This window comes from Pipistrellus kuhlii, unplaced genomic scaffold (genome assembly GCF_014108245.1).
Source record: "Pipistrellus kuhlii isolate mPipKuh1 unplaced genomic scaffold, mPipKuh1.p scaffold_m20_p_23, whole genome shotgun sequence".
Lineage (NCBI taxonomy): Eukaryota > Metazoa > Chordata > Mammalia > Chiroptera > Vespertilionidae > Pipistrellus > Pipistrellus kuhlii.
In genome coordinates, this window is record NW_023425522.1 from 9,876,187 (window position 1) to 9,893,627 (window position 17,441).

Genomic DNA, 17,441 nt, shown 5'->3' on the forward strand with positions numbered 1-17,441 from the left:
TAGAACTGCTTAAAGGGATCAGACACAGGCCAGGAATGTCCAAATCTCAAGAATGGGTAGGAAGGCCTGGGGTGAACTTGTCAAATTCCTGCCAGGGAGGTGGTGACGCAGGCAGGAGGTGTGTGGGGGGGTGGGGGCAAGACACAATTATGGCAAAAGGCAGCAGCAGTGGTCCATGTCAAAGTACATAACTTTATTGGAAATGAGTGGGGGTGTAGGAGACGGCTAGGAATCAGGCTCTGTGACAGGTGGTGGCTTCTCGTCATCAGGGGGACAATCAATGAAGTCAGCCAGCATGGCAGCTGTGTCATCCTGCTCCTTTGAGGGACAAAGACATAAGATTCAAAACAGTCTCACACTCATACAGGAGTGGGGCAGACTTGGACACAGCCCTTCTCTAACACTAACAGCTGCAACCCCCTCTTCCCTCAGCCCGCCTCCTCCCTCTCTCACCTTCCCCGCCCAGAGATGCCTCCCAGTCCAGCCCACTCACCTTTTCCTGGGGAGGGGCCGTCTCAGTCTCCATTTCTTCAACTGCAGATGTCTCTGATTGGGGGCATACCCCATCACGCCCACTCTCAGTCCCCTCATCCAGCATGGCTGGCGGAGGAGCACAGGGCTCCTCTTCCACTAGCTCCTGAGGAGGTGGCCCTGCTGTGGGGCTTCCCCCTTCCTTCTCCAGCTCCTCCTGGGAGGTGAGCACCTCAGGGGCCAGTGTAAGTACAGTCTCAGCCCCACGCTCTTCCTTCGCCCCCTGCTCCTCCACTTCTAACAGCAGCCCAGGCTCTGGCTCTGGCTCAGGCTGCACCTTGGGGGACTCGGCAGGAGGAAGATCTGGAGGCACGCTGGTGGGTGGAGGTCCTCCTTCTTCTACCACCCCTCCGGCTGAGCCAAACTCCAACTCTTCCACCTCTTCCAACTCTTCCTCCTCCTCCTCCTCCTCTTCCTCTAATTCATCCTCCTCTTCCTCAAATTTCTTCTCAAACTCCTCCTCCTCTTCAAAATAGTCTTCCTCATCCTCTTCTTCCTCCTCAAAATCTTCCTCCTCTTCTTCCTCCTCTCCCTCTTCCTCTTTCTCCTCTTCTTCCTCTTCCTCCTCCTCATCACTGCTGTTGATATTAATTACTGTCAAGTCTTCTTCCAGGGCTGAGGGTCCTCCCCCACTAGGAGTTCCTTCAGGCACCAACTGCGGTGGTTGGAGTGTCACAGGGCCAGGAACAGGAGGGGGTGGAGGTGGAGGGAGAGGCCCCAGGACTGTAGGAAGCTCTTCGGGCTCCTCCTTGGCCAGTAGAGGAGGGGAGGCTGCTGGTGGCCCAGCTGGGGCAACAGGAGGTGGGGTGGTGTCTGAGGGGGGTGGGGGTGGCAGGGGCGGAAACCCCTCAGGCACAATCACCACACTGTCACCAGAGTCACTTTCTAAGGAGATCTCTACATCAGACGCCTCCTCCTTATCATAGTGCACAAAGGCTGGCCTGGGCACTCTCCCCCCGAAAGTTTCCTCTGGGGGTATCACCGGTGGGGGAGTGCCACTAGAAGCAAGGATGGGCTCCTCATTTGAGCCTGCCCGGTGGTTCTCAGGGCCAGGAAGGAGCCACGGGGGTACAGACACCGGGCCTGGGACAGAGAGGCCTAAGTGGTTGGCTGTGGCTGGAGGTTCAGGACGTGCTGGAAGCACTGGGCCTACCAGGGGCACAGGGCCAGCTGAGGGCATGGGATCTGGGAAATGAAAGGTTTGGGCCTCCGGAGGAAGAACTGGAGAGGTGTGAGGTAGGTGGGACCCATGGACTACAGAGGAGGATCCCGTGGATGGATCTGCCAGGAAACAATTCCAGCATGTCAGCAGGGCTGAATCATCTGGAAACTGCTAAACCACACCTCCCCCAAACCTGAATAGGATAATCCTTAACTGCCAGGCAGCTCAGAGCATCTGAAATCTGCATATTATTGCCTCCTGTTGGCCAAACACCTGAACAGCTGTAGATTATTCCCCAAACTGAAAATACTTCTGAACCCTACCCTTTTTTTTTTTAATTGATTTTGTACAGAGAGGAAGGGAGAGAGATAGAGAGTTAGAAACATCGATGGGAGAGAGTCATTGATCAGCTGCCTCTTGCACACCCCCTACTGGGGATATGCCCACAACCAAGGTACATGCCCTTGACTGGAATTGAACCCAGGACCCTTCAGTCCCCAAGTCGATGCTCTATCCATTGACCCAAACCGGTCTCAGCTGAACCCTACCCTTTGATGGATGACCCACTATTCTGCCTAGAAATCAACGGTCCCACTCCTGGGGCCACCCTCCTGGTTCCCTGCTGCCACGCTCCCCAACCATTCTGCCACTGACTACTGGCCATGGTCCCTACCTGGTTCTGCTCCCTCATAGAGAGCCCCTAGCAGACTGTGCAACGAGGCCAGCAGACTGTGTAGCTCCTGCTCCCAGCTCTCAGTGTGCTTCAAGCCCTGGGAAAAGCCAGCCCCTAGGGAGGGCAGCCAGGAATAACACTCACATGCCAACTGCAGAAGAAAGGTCAGAAGCTTGGTCAGATGGGAATGCAGCCCAGCCAGACACCCCCAGCGCCACCAATGCCAAGAAAAGATCAGACAGCTCTTAGGGAACATAGAAAAGGGATGAAAGGGCAGAAGGACACAGACGTTGAGCCTCTTGAGTATGCCAGCAGGGAGGGAATTGGGAACATGGTCCAAGCAGTACCAAGAGAGAATTGCTGCCCGGCTGGCATAGCTGAGTGGTTGAGCTTCAACCTATGAACCATGAGGTTATAGATCGATTCCAAGTCACGGCACATGCCCAGGACCCGGCTCAATCCCCAGTTGAGGGCTGCAGGAGGCAGCCAATCAATGATTCTCTCTCATTGCTGATGTTTCTATCTCTCCCTTCCTCTCTGAAATGAATTTTTTTTAATTTTTTAAAGAGAGAGAAAAATGCTAAGAATGAGAAGATAAGTTTCAACTCATGCCCATGCTTTCATCTGCCTCTTTTCCTTTACCTGCTGCAGCTGAGGGCTCAAGGCCTTCACCTGAGACCTGTCTTGCCCTAGGTTGTGGAAAAGAGGAAAAGGCTGGTGAGTCAGCTCCAAGGGCCAGAGACATCCACCTGTCCATTCCCAGTAGCAGAATCTAAACCTTGGTCTTTTCTCTTTCCTGCAGACACAAGCAGCAAAGCATTCTACGAGGTATCATCCTGGAAGCAGACATGGTCTCATGGTAGAAAGACATCCTAAAGGTCAGCTCTCAACCTCAGCCTCCCTGTCTGGTGGAAAAAGGTCTCCCATCCTCCAGGAGGAGGTCTTCTCCTCTCGGCCTCAGCAGCCCCTTTCACAGCGTGAGCACCCTGTCCAGCAGGTGGGCACGCTGAGCTGTGCGGGGCCTTCAGGAGGTTTCATCCAGGGGCACCCCATAGTCCTGGGTTGTCTCATACCCAGATTTGTCATGAGTTCTCTTGAAAAGACATCACACTCGGGGTTTGGGGCAACATCGGCTGCAGATTTATGAACATTAGCTACTTCTCCTTCCTCATCACAAGGAGGCAGACACCAGAAGTCAGGCAACTGTCACTTTCAGTTCTCCCTCAACGCAGGCACAGAAAGAGCGCTGTGCTCAGTGCCAAGCCTTCAAGTTCTCCTTCAGCTGCCTCAGGCCTGTGGCTTTGGGGGAAGTAGCTCAGCTCCCTGGTCTCTGTTAGTCATCTTTAAAATGGGAATAATGCCACCACCACCACCACCATTCCCATCTGTGGGAGCCAGGCCAGAGTCACAGGATACTCAAGGTCAATTAGAGAATGAAAGCCTTATTGTTACCATACCGATGGCCAAGGCCACTCTGATTATGGGAATCTTAATCAGTATATTCAAGGCTAAGATGCCATCTATACACAGGTGCAAGGACAGCAATCTCACTGTACACTGTGCACATGTGCCTTTCTGTAGCCAAAATATGATGTTACTATTGTCAAGAGTCCTTTTTGTCTAAGTACTATAATCCATGTGACTGACCAGCTAGAGTGGTTCAGAAAAGAGGAAAAGGCTGGAGAGGCTAGAGAGAGGCTCCTGAGACTGCTGAGGTTAGGAGCTCAGGGGCTGCTGCTATGTGAGGCAGTAGGTCTAGAGGCAGTGTATGGCTGCTCAGATAATGACTGGGTACAGAGGCTACAACCACTTTGTGAGAAAGATGTATTTATTCATCAACTTGTGTGCAGCTGCCTATTGAGACATGGTTGTGAAGAACTGTTTTGTCTGGTGGCCATATGACCACTGTCTCCTACAATAAAGACACACTCTTATACACCCACAACTTCTCATGGCTTCTTTGTCTACCATCCGGCATCCAAGAAGGTCCAGCCCCTGGCAGAGGGGCTCAGTCCTGATAGTTAGCATAGTAGGGCAGGATCAGGACCTGTGCTCCTACACTTGGACCAGCAGGCATAATGGAGCAGTGAGTGCTCTACACCTGGTGCTGTGAGCAGGATTTTGGAGTAAGTACTCCAAGAATTGAGTCCTGCTTTGATAGTTGGCGTAGCTGATAGCAGAATTCAGAAGAATATACGGACTCAGAGCAGCTGTGCTCTGACACCATCTCAACATGCCCCAGGATCCCTGCTTCCCACCTGGGGTGTTAGATCCTCAGCTTCCCTTCTCAGCCCCTCCCGGAAAAGAGAGGGTCCACTCGGTTCCTCTTCTTGGCCTTCCTGATCCCCAAACCTTCAGCTCCCAGTCTCAGCTCAAACCCAGTTTACCTGGAGCCAAACAGGGAACTCCCTTCAACAGCTTATGGTGTCTGAGAGTTAAAATAATGCATTGTTTCATAAATGGGAACATAATTATTTCCTCATCTTTGCATAGCCTTCGCCTTGAGCATCTCACAGAAACCACACGAGGGAGCGGGAGAGAGTGATCTTCCCCATGTCCTGTCCTGGCTAGCACGGGAGGGATGCGTGGGTGACTGTTCTTTCCAAAAGACCGTCTTCAAATTGAGGAAACATTCGTTCTGAAATAGCAAACATGAACAGAAAAAGGGAGAGGTGTCAACAGAAACTAGTATGTTTGGTGGAAAAAGAGCAGATATAACCCAAGAGAAAGCCTCGCCTACAAGTTCTGCCGAACCAGAGTGAGCAGAAGTGTGTGTGTGTGTGGGGGGGGGGGGGGGGGTGTAGATAATAAAAACCAACAAAGCAATCACTTTTTTAAAGCTTTACTCTATTTCAGACAGTGTACAGAGCTTTTAAATTAGAAAAATCCCATGTAATCTTCAAAACAACCTTATCAGATAGGTGCCTGTATCAGTTAGGAGTTTAAGGTTGGAAATGATAATATTCTAAAGAAACTGAAAATGGTTTAAACTGTACAGAAGCCTCCAGCCAAGATGGCACTTGAAGTCCATGCTTTGGGCTCTCCCTCTAATCCATGGCACTCAGAGAAAATATAAATTGTGAGAATGAATAGGACATAGCCACTGTCAAAAGCAAGACAGACATCTTTCTGGGCTCGATATAGAAGACAAAACCAAGAGGAGGTGCTGGCTCAATTGTAGGTGTGCTGGGATTGGTCCCAAGAGGCAGGCAGAGGTGGCCAGGAGCTTTAGCCTGTGGGGTACAAGGAACTACAAGTGTCACACATAAAGCAGGGGTTTTCCTTCAAACTCACTGGGCCTGGCAGGCCATTGAGAAAGGAGTTAAAAACCAACTGTGATGTACCCCGGCCCAGGATTGGGTTTGTTAAAGCTCTGTGACTAGGAAGGTGGAAGGAGGGAGGTGTAGTCTTCCAGCCAGGACCTGGGTAATCCAGGCAGGCTCTTAAATCCCTCCTATTCCATCCCCTCAGAGAACCCAAGCCTAAACTACCCAAATGAGACCAGGTCCTTTGATGGGGCCTCAGTGGCTGTTGGAGATGACTATAAAGGATGCGTGTAGGGGAAATGGATGGGCTTCCCATTCAAGATAATCCTTCAAAGCCAAGTTCCAAAAGACATGAGGCAGTCTAACACTAAGAAAGAAAGCCAGTTCTCAGGAGGCTAATTCACCCAAGCCAAGGTAGAGCAATAGAGTGACCACCAAATAACTGTTCTAGTTAGATAGGACCCACAAGAATAAAGGAAAAATAACATGAATCATAACAATAAGGAAATTTGGAGCCAAAGAAAATGGAAATGAAATAAGGGCAGGTATTGTACTTAAGCAACAAGATGTAAAATCAAGGAAATGAATGTCATGCAAGAAACAAAGGTGAACTCAGAAATTGGTAAAAACACATGGACAGATTTAATTGTTTGCTAAATAATTCTATTTAATTCTAATTATTGTATAATTACTAAATAATAATAATTTCTAGACCAAAAGACATGAGGTTCTGTGATTAAAGTATACTATCTGACAGAGAATAGAAATAGTAAATGATCTTTGATTTTCTCAGAAAAATTAATAGCAAAATAGAAATGCCAAAAAGTTAAAGGTCATTGCTAAAAGAACAATAATATAGTTTCCAAGTCAATGGGAGTAGGGAAGAATGAAGAAAAAAAAAAAAAAAACCTAACCATCTAATGACAGTTTAAAAGTAGGAAAATAATTCTTGGGGAAAAGGGGAGAAGGGGATATGGGAAGAAACTGAACATAAACTGTGCACATATGGATGAGGACAATGGGGAGTGGGGAAAGGGCAGAGGGTGGGGTGGGAACCTGGTGGAGGAGAGCAATGGTGGGGGGGGGGAAAAGGAACATTTGTAATAATATGAACAATAAAAATTTATTTAAAAAAATAAAATAAAATAAAATAAATAAAAAGTAGGAAAATAGCAGTAAAGAAAAACATAAATAATGTGGTAGACATAGTACAGCAATAATCATACAAAAAGGTTAGCAGGTTAAACTTATCCATTAAAGAACAGCTACTAGTTTAGATTTTTTTTTAATCCAACTACATGTTGCTTAAAAGTGGCAGAGAAAATCTGAAATAAAGAGAAAATAAATTAAAAAAACAAGACTAGGTAGATATTAAAGGAAAGCAATATTAATATGAGACAAAATTTGAGGCCAAAAAACAAGAGAAATAAAGAAGCACAATACATCATGATAAAACACACACACACACACACACACACACACACACACACACTTTCACTAAAAAGATATAACAACCATGAACTTCTATCATCTAAATATCCTGTCTCAAAATATTTAGAGAGTAGCCGAGACTGGTTTGGCTCAATGGACAGAGCGTCGGCTTGGGGACTGAAGGGTCCCGGGTTCGATTCCGGTCAAGGGCATGTACCTTGGTTGCGGGCACATCCCCAGGAGGGGGTGTGCAAGAGGCAACTGATCGATGACTCTCTCTCATCGATGTTTCTAACTCTCTATCTCTCTCCCTTCCTCTCTGTACAAAATCAATAAAATATATTAAAAAAAATATTTAGAGAGTAAAAACTGGAAGACTTACTAGAAAATATTGATAAATACCCAAATGCAGAAGATGAGTTTAGTGCATTCACCAGAAACAAATAGATCAGGCAATAAGAATATAGGTCATTTGAACCACATATTAAAAGATTGATCTAAATATATGATACCTTAATCAATAAAGAAATTTAAACAAAACAAAAAAATAAGATTGATCTAGGGAAGATTCAAGACAGCGGTGTAAGTAAACACCTAAACTGCTGCCTCGCACAACAATTCCAAAACTATAACTAAAAGACAAAATGTCTATCACCCAGAACCACGGAAAAGCTGGCTGAGTGGAAATTCTACAACTAGAAGGAAAGAGAAAAGAGCATTGAGACGGGCACAAATGCTAAAAACCTGAGGTATGGAGGTGCATGATCTGGGCTGGCGGCAGGCATTGCTCTTTTCAACCTGAAGGGAGACAAGCTCCTAATTACTCTGAAATCCAGTTTCTGGGGAGATGCGGGGGACCCAAACTCCTACAGGGAAAAGCTGGACTGTCTGCCATTGGGTCAGAAAGTGAGGGTGGCTTGCTTGCAGAGCTGCTTGCAGAAATAATTGTTTACTGCACTGGGGTTCAGGACACGGGGACGCAGTCTGAGACGCAGAAATGGCTGACTGGCAGCCATTGCTTTTGCCACGCCCTAGCCTAGTAATGCACTGAGATCCCACCCTGCACAGCCTACAAACCCACCCAAGCTCCAAGCAGTAGCTTTTGCATATGAGTGGCCTGCCTATCGCAGCTTAACCTAGCAAACTTGCACCTCTGGTCAGACAGCTCCAAAACCTCCAAACCCCAAGCAAAGAGGAGAAAACTGTAGTTTTCACTGTAGCTCCTGCTGGATGGCCTCAGACAGGGGCTGACCTGCACCTCATTGGAGATCCAAAGCCAGTGTACCTAGTGATGAGTGTGAGACACCAGATTGCAACTCCTCACATCCATAAGTGACACATTCAAGAGGCAGACTCAGTAAGCACCAAAGCACCACTGAAACAAGTCCTACACCATAAGTGTGTCTCCAGTGCAGTAGTTCTTCCATTATAGACACAGTGGGTCCTCACAGCCAAATGGCCTGGAGGACAGTTCCTCCCAGTGTATCAATAGCAATCAAGGTTTAACTACACCAAGACTTTACACTCAACCCACAAAAGGGTGTACCAAGAGTGTCCACTTCATGTTATCAGGGAGGCTGAGCTACTGGCTTCTATAGGTCACCTACCACACAAAGCCACTCCATCAATACAGGGAAGCAGCCAAACTGCAGAGACAAAGAAACATGTCGCAAATGAAAGAAATGGAAGAAAGCAAACTACTCGACAACATAGCGTTCAAAACCACATTTATAAGGTTACTTAAGAATCTTCTAAAAACTGCTGAGAAATTTGATAAGATATCCAAGGAGCTTAGTGAGACCTTCAAGGACCTTAATGAGAATGCCAAAAAATGGAAAAGAGCCAGTCATAAATTAAGCATACACTGTCTGAAATAAAGAATGTACAGAAACTCAACTGTAGATCAACATACCCCAAGAATCTAACTCAGCCCACAAAGGGGTGTACCAAGAGCATCCACCAAGAATCAAACCAAAGATCTGAAAATGAGGAGACAAAAAAAACAAAAGAAAAAAAGAATCCAAAAATATGAAGAACAAAAGGAAAAAAGAATCCAAAAATATGAAGATAGTGTAAGTAGCCTCTGGGACAACTTTAAATGTACCAACATCCCGATTTTTGGGGTGCCAGAAGAGAGAGAGCAAAATATTGAAAACCTATTAGAAGAAATAATGACAGAAAACTTTCCCTACCTGGTGAAAGAAATAGACTTATAAGTTCAGGAAGCACACAGAATCACAAACAAGAGGAATCCAAAGAGGACCACACCAAGACATATCATAATTAAAATGTCAAGGGCAAAAGACAAAGAGAGAATCTTGAAAGCAGCAAGAGAAAAGCCATTAGTTATCTACAAGGGAATACCCATATAACTGTCAGCTGATTTCTCAACAAAAACTATGCAGGCCAGAAGAGAGTGGCAAGAAATATTCAAAGTGGTGCAGCCCACCCAAGCTGCAGAGACTGACTTGCCTGGTGGCTGTGGGCTTCTCCACAACTCTCGCAAGTACCTGAAGTTAAAGAACTTCGAAGAAGATATCTGAGTGCACCGAGACCTAGATGGCTTCCTGGCATGGGCCAGCATCATCCTGAACAAGACAGCCACCTCGCTGGCTGAGGTACTGCGGGCCATGGTGCTCCTCATAGTCTACAACCCCCATACCATAGAGTCTGACTGCAATGTGGACATGCTCATGGCCATGCTCTTCACTGATGCTGAGGCTTCCATGGAAGGTAAAGTTCACCTGCTGTCAGATATCATCCAAGGAGTCACTTCCACAGTCACAGGGGTACAATACCAGCAGTCATGGCTCTGCATCATCTGCACCTCCAAGACCCTGCATAGGCGGCACGTGTGCATCAGCCGCCTGGTTCGCCCGCAGAACTGGGGGGGGGAAATTCCTGTGAGGTGCACTTCGTCATCCTGGTGCTGGCCCCACCCAGGATGGAAAGCACCAAGACTGCAACGGAGGTGGAGCACACCTTTGCCACCATGTTCTTGGACATCACTTTCCGCCAGAAACCCCTGAAGACCCACACAGAGAAGAATTCAAGGACGTCTTAGTACATCAGAGACAACTGCTCACCATAATGGGCCAGGGTCCAAACCCCAACACACTGAGCTATAGCAGAAACTCCAGCTTCCAGAAATCCCAGCATCCCCTGCAGCACAACGATTTTTTTCCCTGTGGGGAAGGGCATCCGTGAGGATCTCGCCTGCAAGTTCTCTGTGTACTCACTGGACTTCACTGATGGCATTATCGGGAAAAACAGGACTGTGGGCAAGTACATCACCACCACCCTGTTCCTTTACTTTGCCTGCTTCCTGCCCACGATTGCTTTTGGGACCCTCAACGAAGAGAGGGCCATCGGTGTGCAGAAGAGCATGGCTGGGCAGAGCATTGGAAGCCTCCTATATGTGCTCTTCTCTGGGCAGTCATTGGTGGTGCTGCTGACAACTGCACCTCTGGCCCTCTACACTCATGTGATCCGTGGCATCTGTGATGACTACAGTCTGGACTTCAACACCTTCTATGCAGGGGTAGGCCTGTGGAACAGTTTCTTCCTTGCAGTTTATGCCCTCTTCAACCTCAGCCTGATCATGAGTCTTTTCAAGAGTTCAATAGAAGATATCATTGCCTTGTTCATTTCCATCACATTTGTGCTGGATGCTGTCAAGGGCATGATCAAAATCTTCCAGAAGTACTTCTATGGCAAATATGGGAATCACAACATAGGTCACAATTCCCTGCTTAGCCTGCTGACCCTAGGCACCAGCCTCAACACCAGCTTCCAAACTGTCCTCAACACCAGCCTGAACTTAGAGAGCAGCCAATTAACTGAGCCACCGCACCAGGACACTGCCATACTCAGCCTCCTTATCATGCTGGGCATGCTCTGGCTGGGCTACACCCTCTACGAACTCAAGAAGAGTCCATACCTGCACCCCCACATGCGGGAGATCCTATCAGACTGTGCCCTGTCCATTGCTGTGCTCACCTTCTCCCTCATTGGCTCCTATGGCGTCAAGAAAATTAAGATGAGCCGAAACCAGTTTGGCTCAGTGGATAGAGCATCGGCCTGCGGACTGAAAGGTCCCAGGTTCGATTCCGGTCAAGGGCATGTATCTTGGTTGCAGGCACATCCCCATTATGGGGTGTGCAGGAGGCAGTTGATCAGTTTTTCTCTCATCGATGTTTCTAACTCTCTATCCCTCTCCCTTCCTCTCTGTAAAAAAATCAATAAAACATATATTTTTTAAAAAAATTAAGATGAGCAAGTTCCGCTACAACTCCCATGAGAGCCTGTTTAAGATGGCTGAGATGCACTCGCAGTCCCTCGGAGCCATCTGCAGTGCCATGGGCCTCAGCTTCCTGCTTTCTATGCTCTTCTTCATCGAGCAGAACCTGGTGGCTGCCTAAGCTAATGCACCAGAGAACAGGCTAGTGAAGAGCACAGCTTACCATTGAGACCTTCTGCTCATCACCATCATCAACACGTGGCTATCTCTGTTTGGGATGCCCTGGATCCACCCTGCCTACCCCCACTCCCCATTGCACGTACAGGCACAGGCTCTGGTGGAGCAGCGTGTGGAGAGTGGGCATGTCCATGAGACAATCATGAACGTTAAGGAGACACGGCTGACCAGCCTGGGCTCCAGCATTCTGGGAGGCCTCTCCCTCCTGCTGCTGCCCGTCCCTCTGCAGTAGATCCCCAAGCCTGTGCTCTTTGGCTTCTTCCTCTATATTGCCCTCACCTCCATTGACACCAACCAACTCTTTGAGCGTTTGGTCCAACTGCTCAAGGACCAGGCCTCAAACCCACTCACCCATTATTTCAGAGGAAGATACACTGCTTCACGGGCCTGCAGGGCCTGCAGCTGCTGCTGCTCTGTGCCTTTGGCATGAGACCCCTGCCCTACATGAAGATGATCTTCCCCCTCATCATGATTACCATGATCCCCATCCGCTACAAACTGCTGCCCCTAATCATTGAAGCAAAATACTTGGATGCCATGGATGCTGATCACTGAGCTGCAGACTGGCAGTCCCTGGCCACACCCTGTTGGTTGGTCCCTCGTAGTCTTCCTAGCCCAGCTGTGGCTTTTGTGGGGAAGTGTGGGTGTCTTGGAGTGCTGCTCTATGCTGTTCCAAAGGCCTAGGGCATGTGTGCATTGTGGGGGTTCCACGGAGCGTGCCTGCACTTCCATTCCTTTTGCTTTGGGTCAAAACACTGCTCAGGGCAGTTTCTGCCCAGGGTAGGACTAAGTAAGATGTATTTTTTTTTCCTTTTTTTTTTAATTTAGTAAATCTTTATTGTTCAGATTATTACAGTTATTCCTCTTTTTCACCCCGTAGCTCCCCTCCACCTTATTCCCATCCCACCCTCTTCCCTTACCTCCCCACATTGTCCTCATTCATAGGTGTATAACTTTTGTCCAACCTCTTCCCGCACCCCCCTCCCCATACTCCTTTTCCTCAGACAGTTGTTAGTCCACTGTCTGAGGGATCTATGACCCTGATTCTATTATATTCACCAGTTTTTTCTGTTCATCAGATTTTTAATTCACTTGATTTTTAGGTTCACTTGTTGATAGATATGTATTTGTTGTTCAGAATTTTTATCTTTACCTTTTTTTTCTTCTTCCTCTTCTTAGAGAATACCTTTCAGCATTTCACATAATACTGGTTTGGTGATGATGAACTCCTTTAGCTTTTTCTTATCTGTGAAGCTCTTTATCTTCCCTTCACTTCTGAATGATAACTTTCCTGGGTAGATAATCTTGGTTGTAGGTTCTTGTTATCATCACCTTGGTACTCCCGTCTGGCCTGCATAGTTTCTGTTGAGAAATCAGCTGACAATCATATGGGTGCTTCGCTTGTAGGTAACTATCTGTTTTTCTCTTGCTACTTTTAATATTCTCTCTTTGTCTTTTGCTCTTGGGATTTTAATTATGAAGTGTCTTGGTGTGGTCCTCTTTGGATTCCTTTTGTTTGGTGTTCTGTGCACTTCCTGGACTTATAAGTCTATTTCTTTCACCAGGTGTGGGAAGTTTTCAATCATTATTTCTTCAAATAAGTTTTCAGTATTTTGCACTCTCTCTTCTGGCACCCCCATAATTCTCATGTTGGTATGCTTAAAGTTGTCCCAGAGGCTTCTTACACTATCTTCAAATTTTTGGATTCTTTTTTCTTTTAGCTTTTCCAGTTGAGTGATTTTTGCTTCTTTGCATTTCAAATCTTTGACTTGATTCTTGTGTTCCTGTAATTTTCTGTTGGGTGTCTGGATAATATTTTTTATTTCAATCAGTGTATATTTAATTTCTAGTTAGTCCTTTTCCATATTTTTGAGGGTCTATTTCATATTCTCAAGGATCTCGCTAAATTTATCAGCCTTTTCTAGGAAATTCTTGAAAAACCTTATAATCGTGGTTTTGAACTTTATATCCAGTCGCTTGTTCTCCTCCATTTCTTTCGTTTGTGATCTGTTTCCTTCTCTCCTCATTTTCGCTGCTTCCCTGAGTTAGTAGGGTGGCTTTGTGTGCTAAGGTGTCCTATATGGTTCAGTGGGTCAACCTCCCAGTTACCTGAGGTGGACACTCTTGGTGCACCCCTTTGTGGACTGCGTATACAGCCTTGTTGTAGTTAAGTCTTGATTGTTGTTGGTGTCACTGGAAGGAACTGATCTCCAGACCAATTGGCTGTGAGGATCAGCTGTGTCTATGCCAGGAGACAGCCTTATTCGACTAGACTTGCAAAATTACAAAAGCCTCTGTGCTCATCTTGGATTGGGTGGAGTTTAAGTTGGAGCCTACAGACTTGGCTTCCCATCAGGCCTGCCCTATGAGGTTCCTGAGTCTCAGTGTTTCTCAGTGTCTTTTGGTACTCGCTGCAAGCACCTCTGAGAGAAAGGCACCCTTGAGTTTTGCCCACTACCAGATAGTCTAGTCTCTCCCCTAATGAGCTCAGAACTGGGGTTCAGTGCAGTCCAGAGCTTTTGTCTCCTTCCTGCTAAGGCAATCCAGCAGCACAGTAAACAGTCCATCCTCTGCACGCATTCACCTGTGTGCCTCCAGAGCTCTGCCTTTAGCACTCCCCTGAGTTTCCACCTTACAGCCCAGATTCCCTCTGTATAAGCCTGGGTCCCCAGGGTCTGTCCCAGAACTGGGGTTCAATGCAGTTGGAACTGGGGATCAGCACAGTCCAGAGCTTTTGTCTCCTTCCCGCTAGGGCAGTCTAGCAGCACAGAAAACAATCCATCCTCTGCGCACATTCACATGCATGGCTCTGGGGCTCTGCCTTTCACCACTTTCCTGAATTTCGACCTTACAGCCCAGATTCCCTCTGTATGAGCCTGGGTCCCCAGGTTCTCACCCAGAACTGGGGTTCAGTGCAATCGGAACTGGGGATCAGTGCAGTCCAGAGCTTTTATCTCCTTCCCGATAGAGTAGGGGTGTCGAACTCAATCAGAGAAGGGGCCAAAATCTAAAATCCAGCCTAAATTGCAGGCCGAATGGTTTACTGAACAGTCATAAACTGTCATTGTGATGGAAACGCAGCAGAGTGCAGTGATGACAGTGCGGTGCGAGCCACATTGCAAGGCCTGGCGGGACGGATTTGGCCCGCGGGCCTTGTGTTTGACACATGTGCGATAGAGAATGCCAGCCAGTCACTCAGCTGCCCCCTCCTCTCCAGCTCCATCCTCTCTACACACGCACACCATGTCTATATACCTTAGGCTTTTACAGCTCCTCTGATTTTCCTTCTGGTTTTCTCGTTCCTTCTAGTTGTAGAATTTCCAGTCAGCCAGCTTTCCTGTGGTTCTAGATAATGTCCATTTTGTATTTTAGTTGTATTTTTGGAATTGTTGTGCAAGGCTGCAGTTAGGTGTTTACCTATGCCACCATCTTGGTTTCTCCCCTGGATTTTTCTTTTGATAAGAGTCAGATGCCTGAAAGAGAAACCATTTCTTTGATTGTATAAGGAATTTGCTGTATGCATATTAAAGAATAAAACTCCTGCTATATATATATATATATATATATATATATATATATATATATGTATATTTTATTGAACGGGGGTTGGAGAGAGAGAGAGAGAGAGAGAGAGAGAGAGAGAGAGAGAGAGAAGCATCCTAATATATAAAATCCCTGAGTCGTGGGTAATGGAAGCTAAAGAGAAAATAAACAAATAGGACTGCATCAAAATAAAAAGCTTTTTTACAGCAAAAGAAACCATCAACAAAATAACAAGAAAGCCCACTGTATGGGAGAACATATTTGCAAATGTTATCACTGATAAAGGCTTAATCTCCAACATCTACAAACAGCTTATACAAGTTAATAAAAGGAAGATAAATGATCCAATTAAAAAATGGGCAATGGACCTAAATAGAATCTTTTCAAAAGAAGACAGAAGGAAGGCCAAGAGGCACATGAAAACATATTCAAAGTCACTAATTATCCAAGAGATGCAAATCAAAACGACAATGCAGTACCATCTCATGCCTGTCAGAATGGCTATCATCAACAAATCAACAAACGACAAGTGTTAGCAAGGATGAGGAGAAAAAGTAGCCCTCATGCACTGCTGGTGAGAATGCAGACTGGGGCAACCACTATGGAGAACAGTGTGGAGTTTCCTCAAAAAACTGAAAATGGAACTCCCATTTGACCCAGTAATCCCACTCCTAGGAATACTAGAAACACCAATCAAAAAGGATATATGCACCCCTATGTTCATAGCAGCACAATTTACAATAGCTAGGATTTGGAAATAGCTTAGGTGCCCGTCAGAAGATGATTGGATCAAAAAACTATGTACATCTATACAATGGACTACTATGCTGCTATAAAAAAGAAGGAATTCTTATCATTTGCAGCAACCTGGATGAAATTGGAGAACATTATGCTGAGTGAAATAAGCCAGTATATGAAAGAAAAACACCACATGATCTCACTCATATATGGATAATAAAGAACATTATAAACTGATGACTAAAAAGATAGCTACAGAGACAGTAAAGCAACAAACAAACTGTCAAATTATAGTGGGGAGGGTAGGGAGATAATAGATCAACCAAAGGACTTGTATGCATGCATATAAGCATAACCAATGCACACAAAACTCTGGGAGGGAGGGCATTTATGGGAAGGGGGGGGCACAATGGTAAGATATGTACACATATAATACCTTAATAAAAAAATAAATAAATAAATAAAATAAAATCCCTAAGTTGTAACCACAGGTCACCACTGAGGCTCAACCAACCAGAAGTCAGTCCTAAAATCAGAGCTGGGTTGCCCCAGCACTGACTGCTGAAGGGGCTGCGAATCAGGGCCAGAGAGGCCTGAAGAGGGAAGCAGGCACTGATCTGTTGCCTCTGTGGCAACTTTTGATCATCACTTGCCTCTCTCTTTCTCTCCCAGTCTGGCCAGCAGCCACTCCTCCATTCTATCCAGGCCTCCACTCAGGCTGCTGATCAGCCCTCCCTTTCTGATCAGGCCCTGTTGATAGGCCCAGAGATGCTGACTGGCATAGGAACAGACCAATCAGAACACAATTTGGGTGCTATGAGGAGCAAATGGCTGCCTAGGAGATGTAGGTTTTGATGTTGATTGACATAGGAACCAACCAATCAGAACCAAATGTGGGTGCTGTGAAGAACCAATGGCTGTCTAGGAGGTGGAGCTTTTGACGCTGACTAGCAAAGAAACCAACATATCAGAAACAAATTGGCCAGCAGCGGAGAGCCATTGGTGGCAAGATCAGGCCAGCAGGTGAGGGCAATTAGGCATGATCCAGCAGGCAGGCAGAAGCAATTATGCACCATCATGTAGGCAGGCAGAGAGGTTAGGGGTGATCAGGCAGGCAGGCAGAGGGGTTAGGGACAATCAGGCAGGCAGGCAGAGAGGTTAGGGGCAGTTAGGAGGCAGCAGTCCCAGATTGTGAGAGGTATGTCCCCAAATGGAGAGGGTACAGGCTGGGCTGAGAGAAATACCCCCCTCTATGCACGAATTTGGTGCACCGGGCCACTAGTTAATGATAAGAGAGAACAATCTATCAGCTTCCTCTTTCACATTCCCCACTGGGAATTGAGCCCACAACTGGGACATGTGCCTGACTCAAAATTGAACTGTGACCTTCTGGTTCATAGGTCAACAGTTATCCACTGAGCACACCAGCTGGTCTGGAATATAAATTTTTTCAGGCACATAAAACATATTATAAAAATTGACTTTGGCCCTAACCAGTTGGGCTCAGTGGATAGAGTATTGGCCTGCAGACTCAAGGGTCCCAGGTTTGATTCTGGTCAAGGGCAGGTACCTTGGTTGAGGGGCACATTCAGAGTAGGGGGTGTGCAGGAGGCAATTGAT

At 46.6% G+C, this 17,441-nt stretch overlaps 1 protein-coding gene and 1 pseudogene across 1 annotated transcript; one reads left to right on the top strand and one right to left on the bottom strand.

Moving 5' to 3' along the window:
• Positions 1 to 175: 175 nt before the first annotated feature.
• LOC118727043 (proline-, glutamic acid- and leucine-rich protein 1-like) lies at positions 176 to 1,940 on the bottom strand. Its single transcript, XM_036452496.2, is given in 4 exon segments — positions 176 to 318; positions 494 to 1,758; positions 1,761 to 1,812; positions 1,887 to 1,940. Coding segments are annotated over 4 exon segments (1,464 nt in total). The 3' UTR covers positions 176 to 225.
• A 1,885-nt stretch (positions 1,941 to 3,825) lies between these two features.
• Positions 3,826 to 12,327, top strand: LOC118727044 (annotated as a pseudogene).
• The last annotated feature ends 5,114 nt before the right edge of the window (positions 12,328 to 17,441 follow it).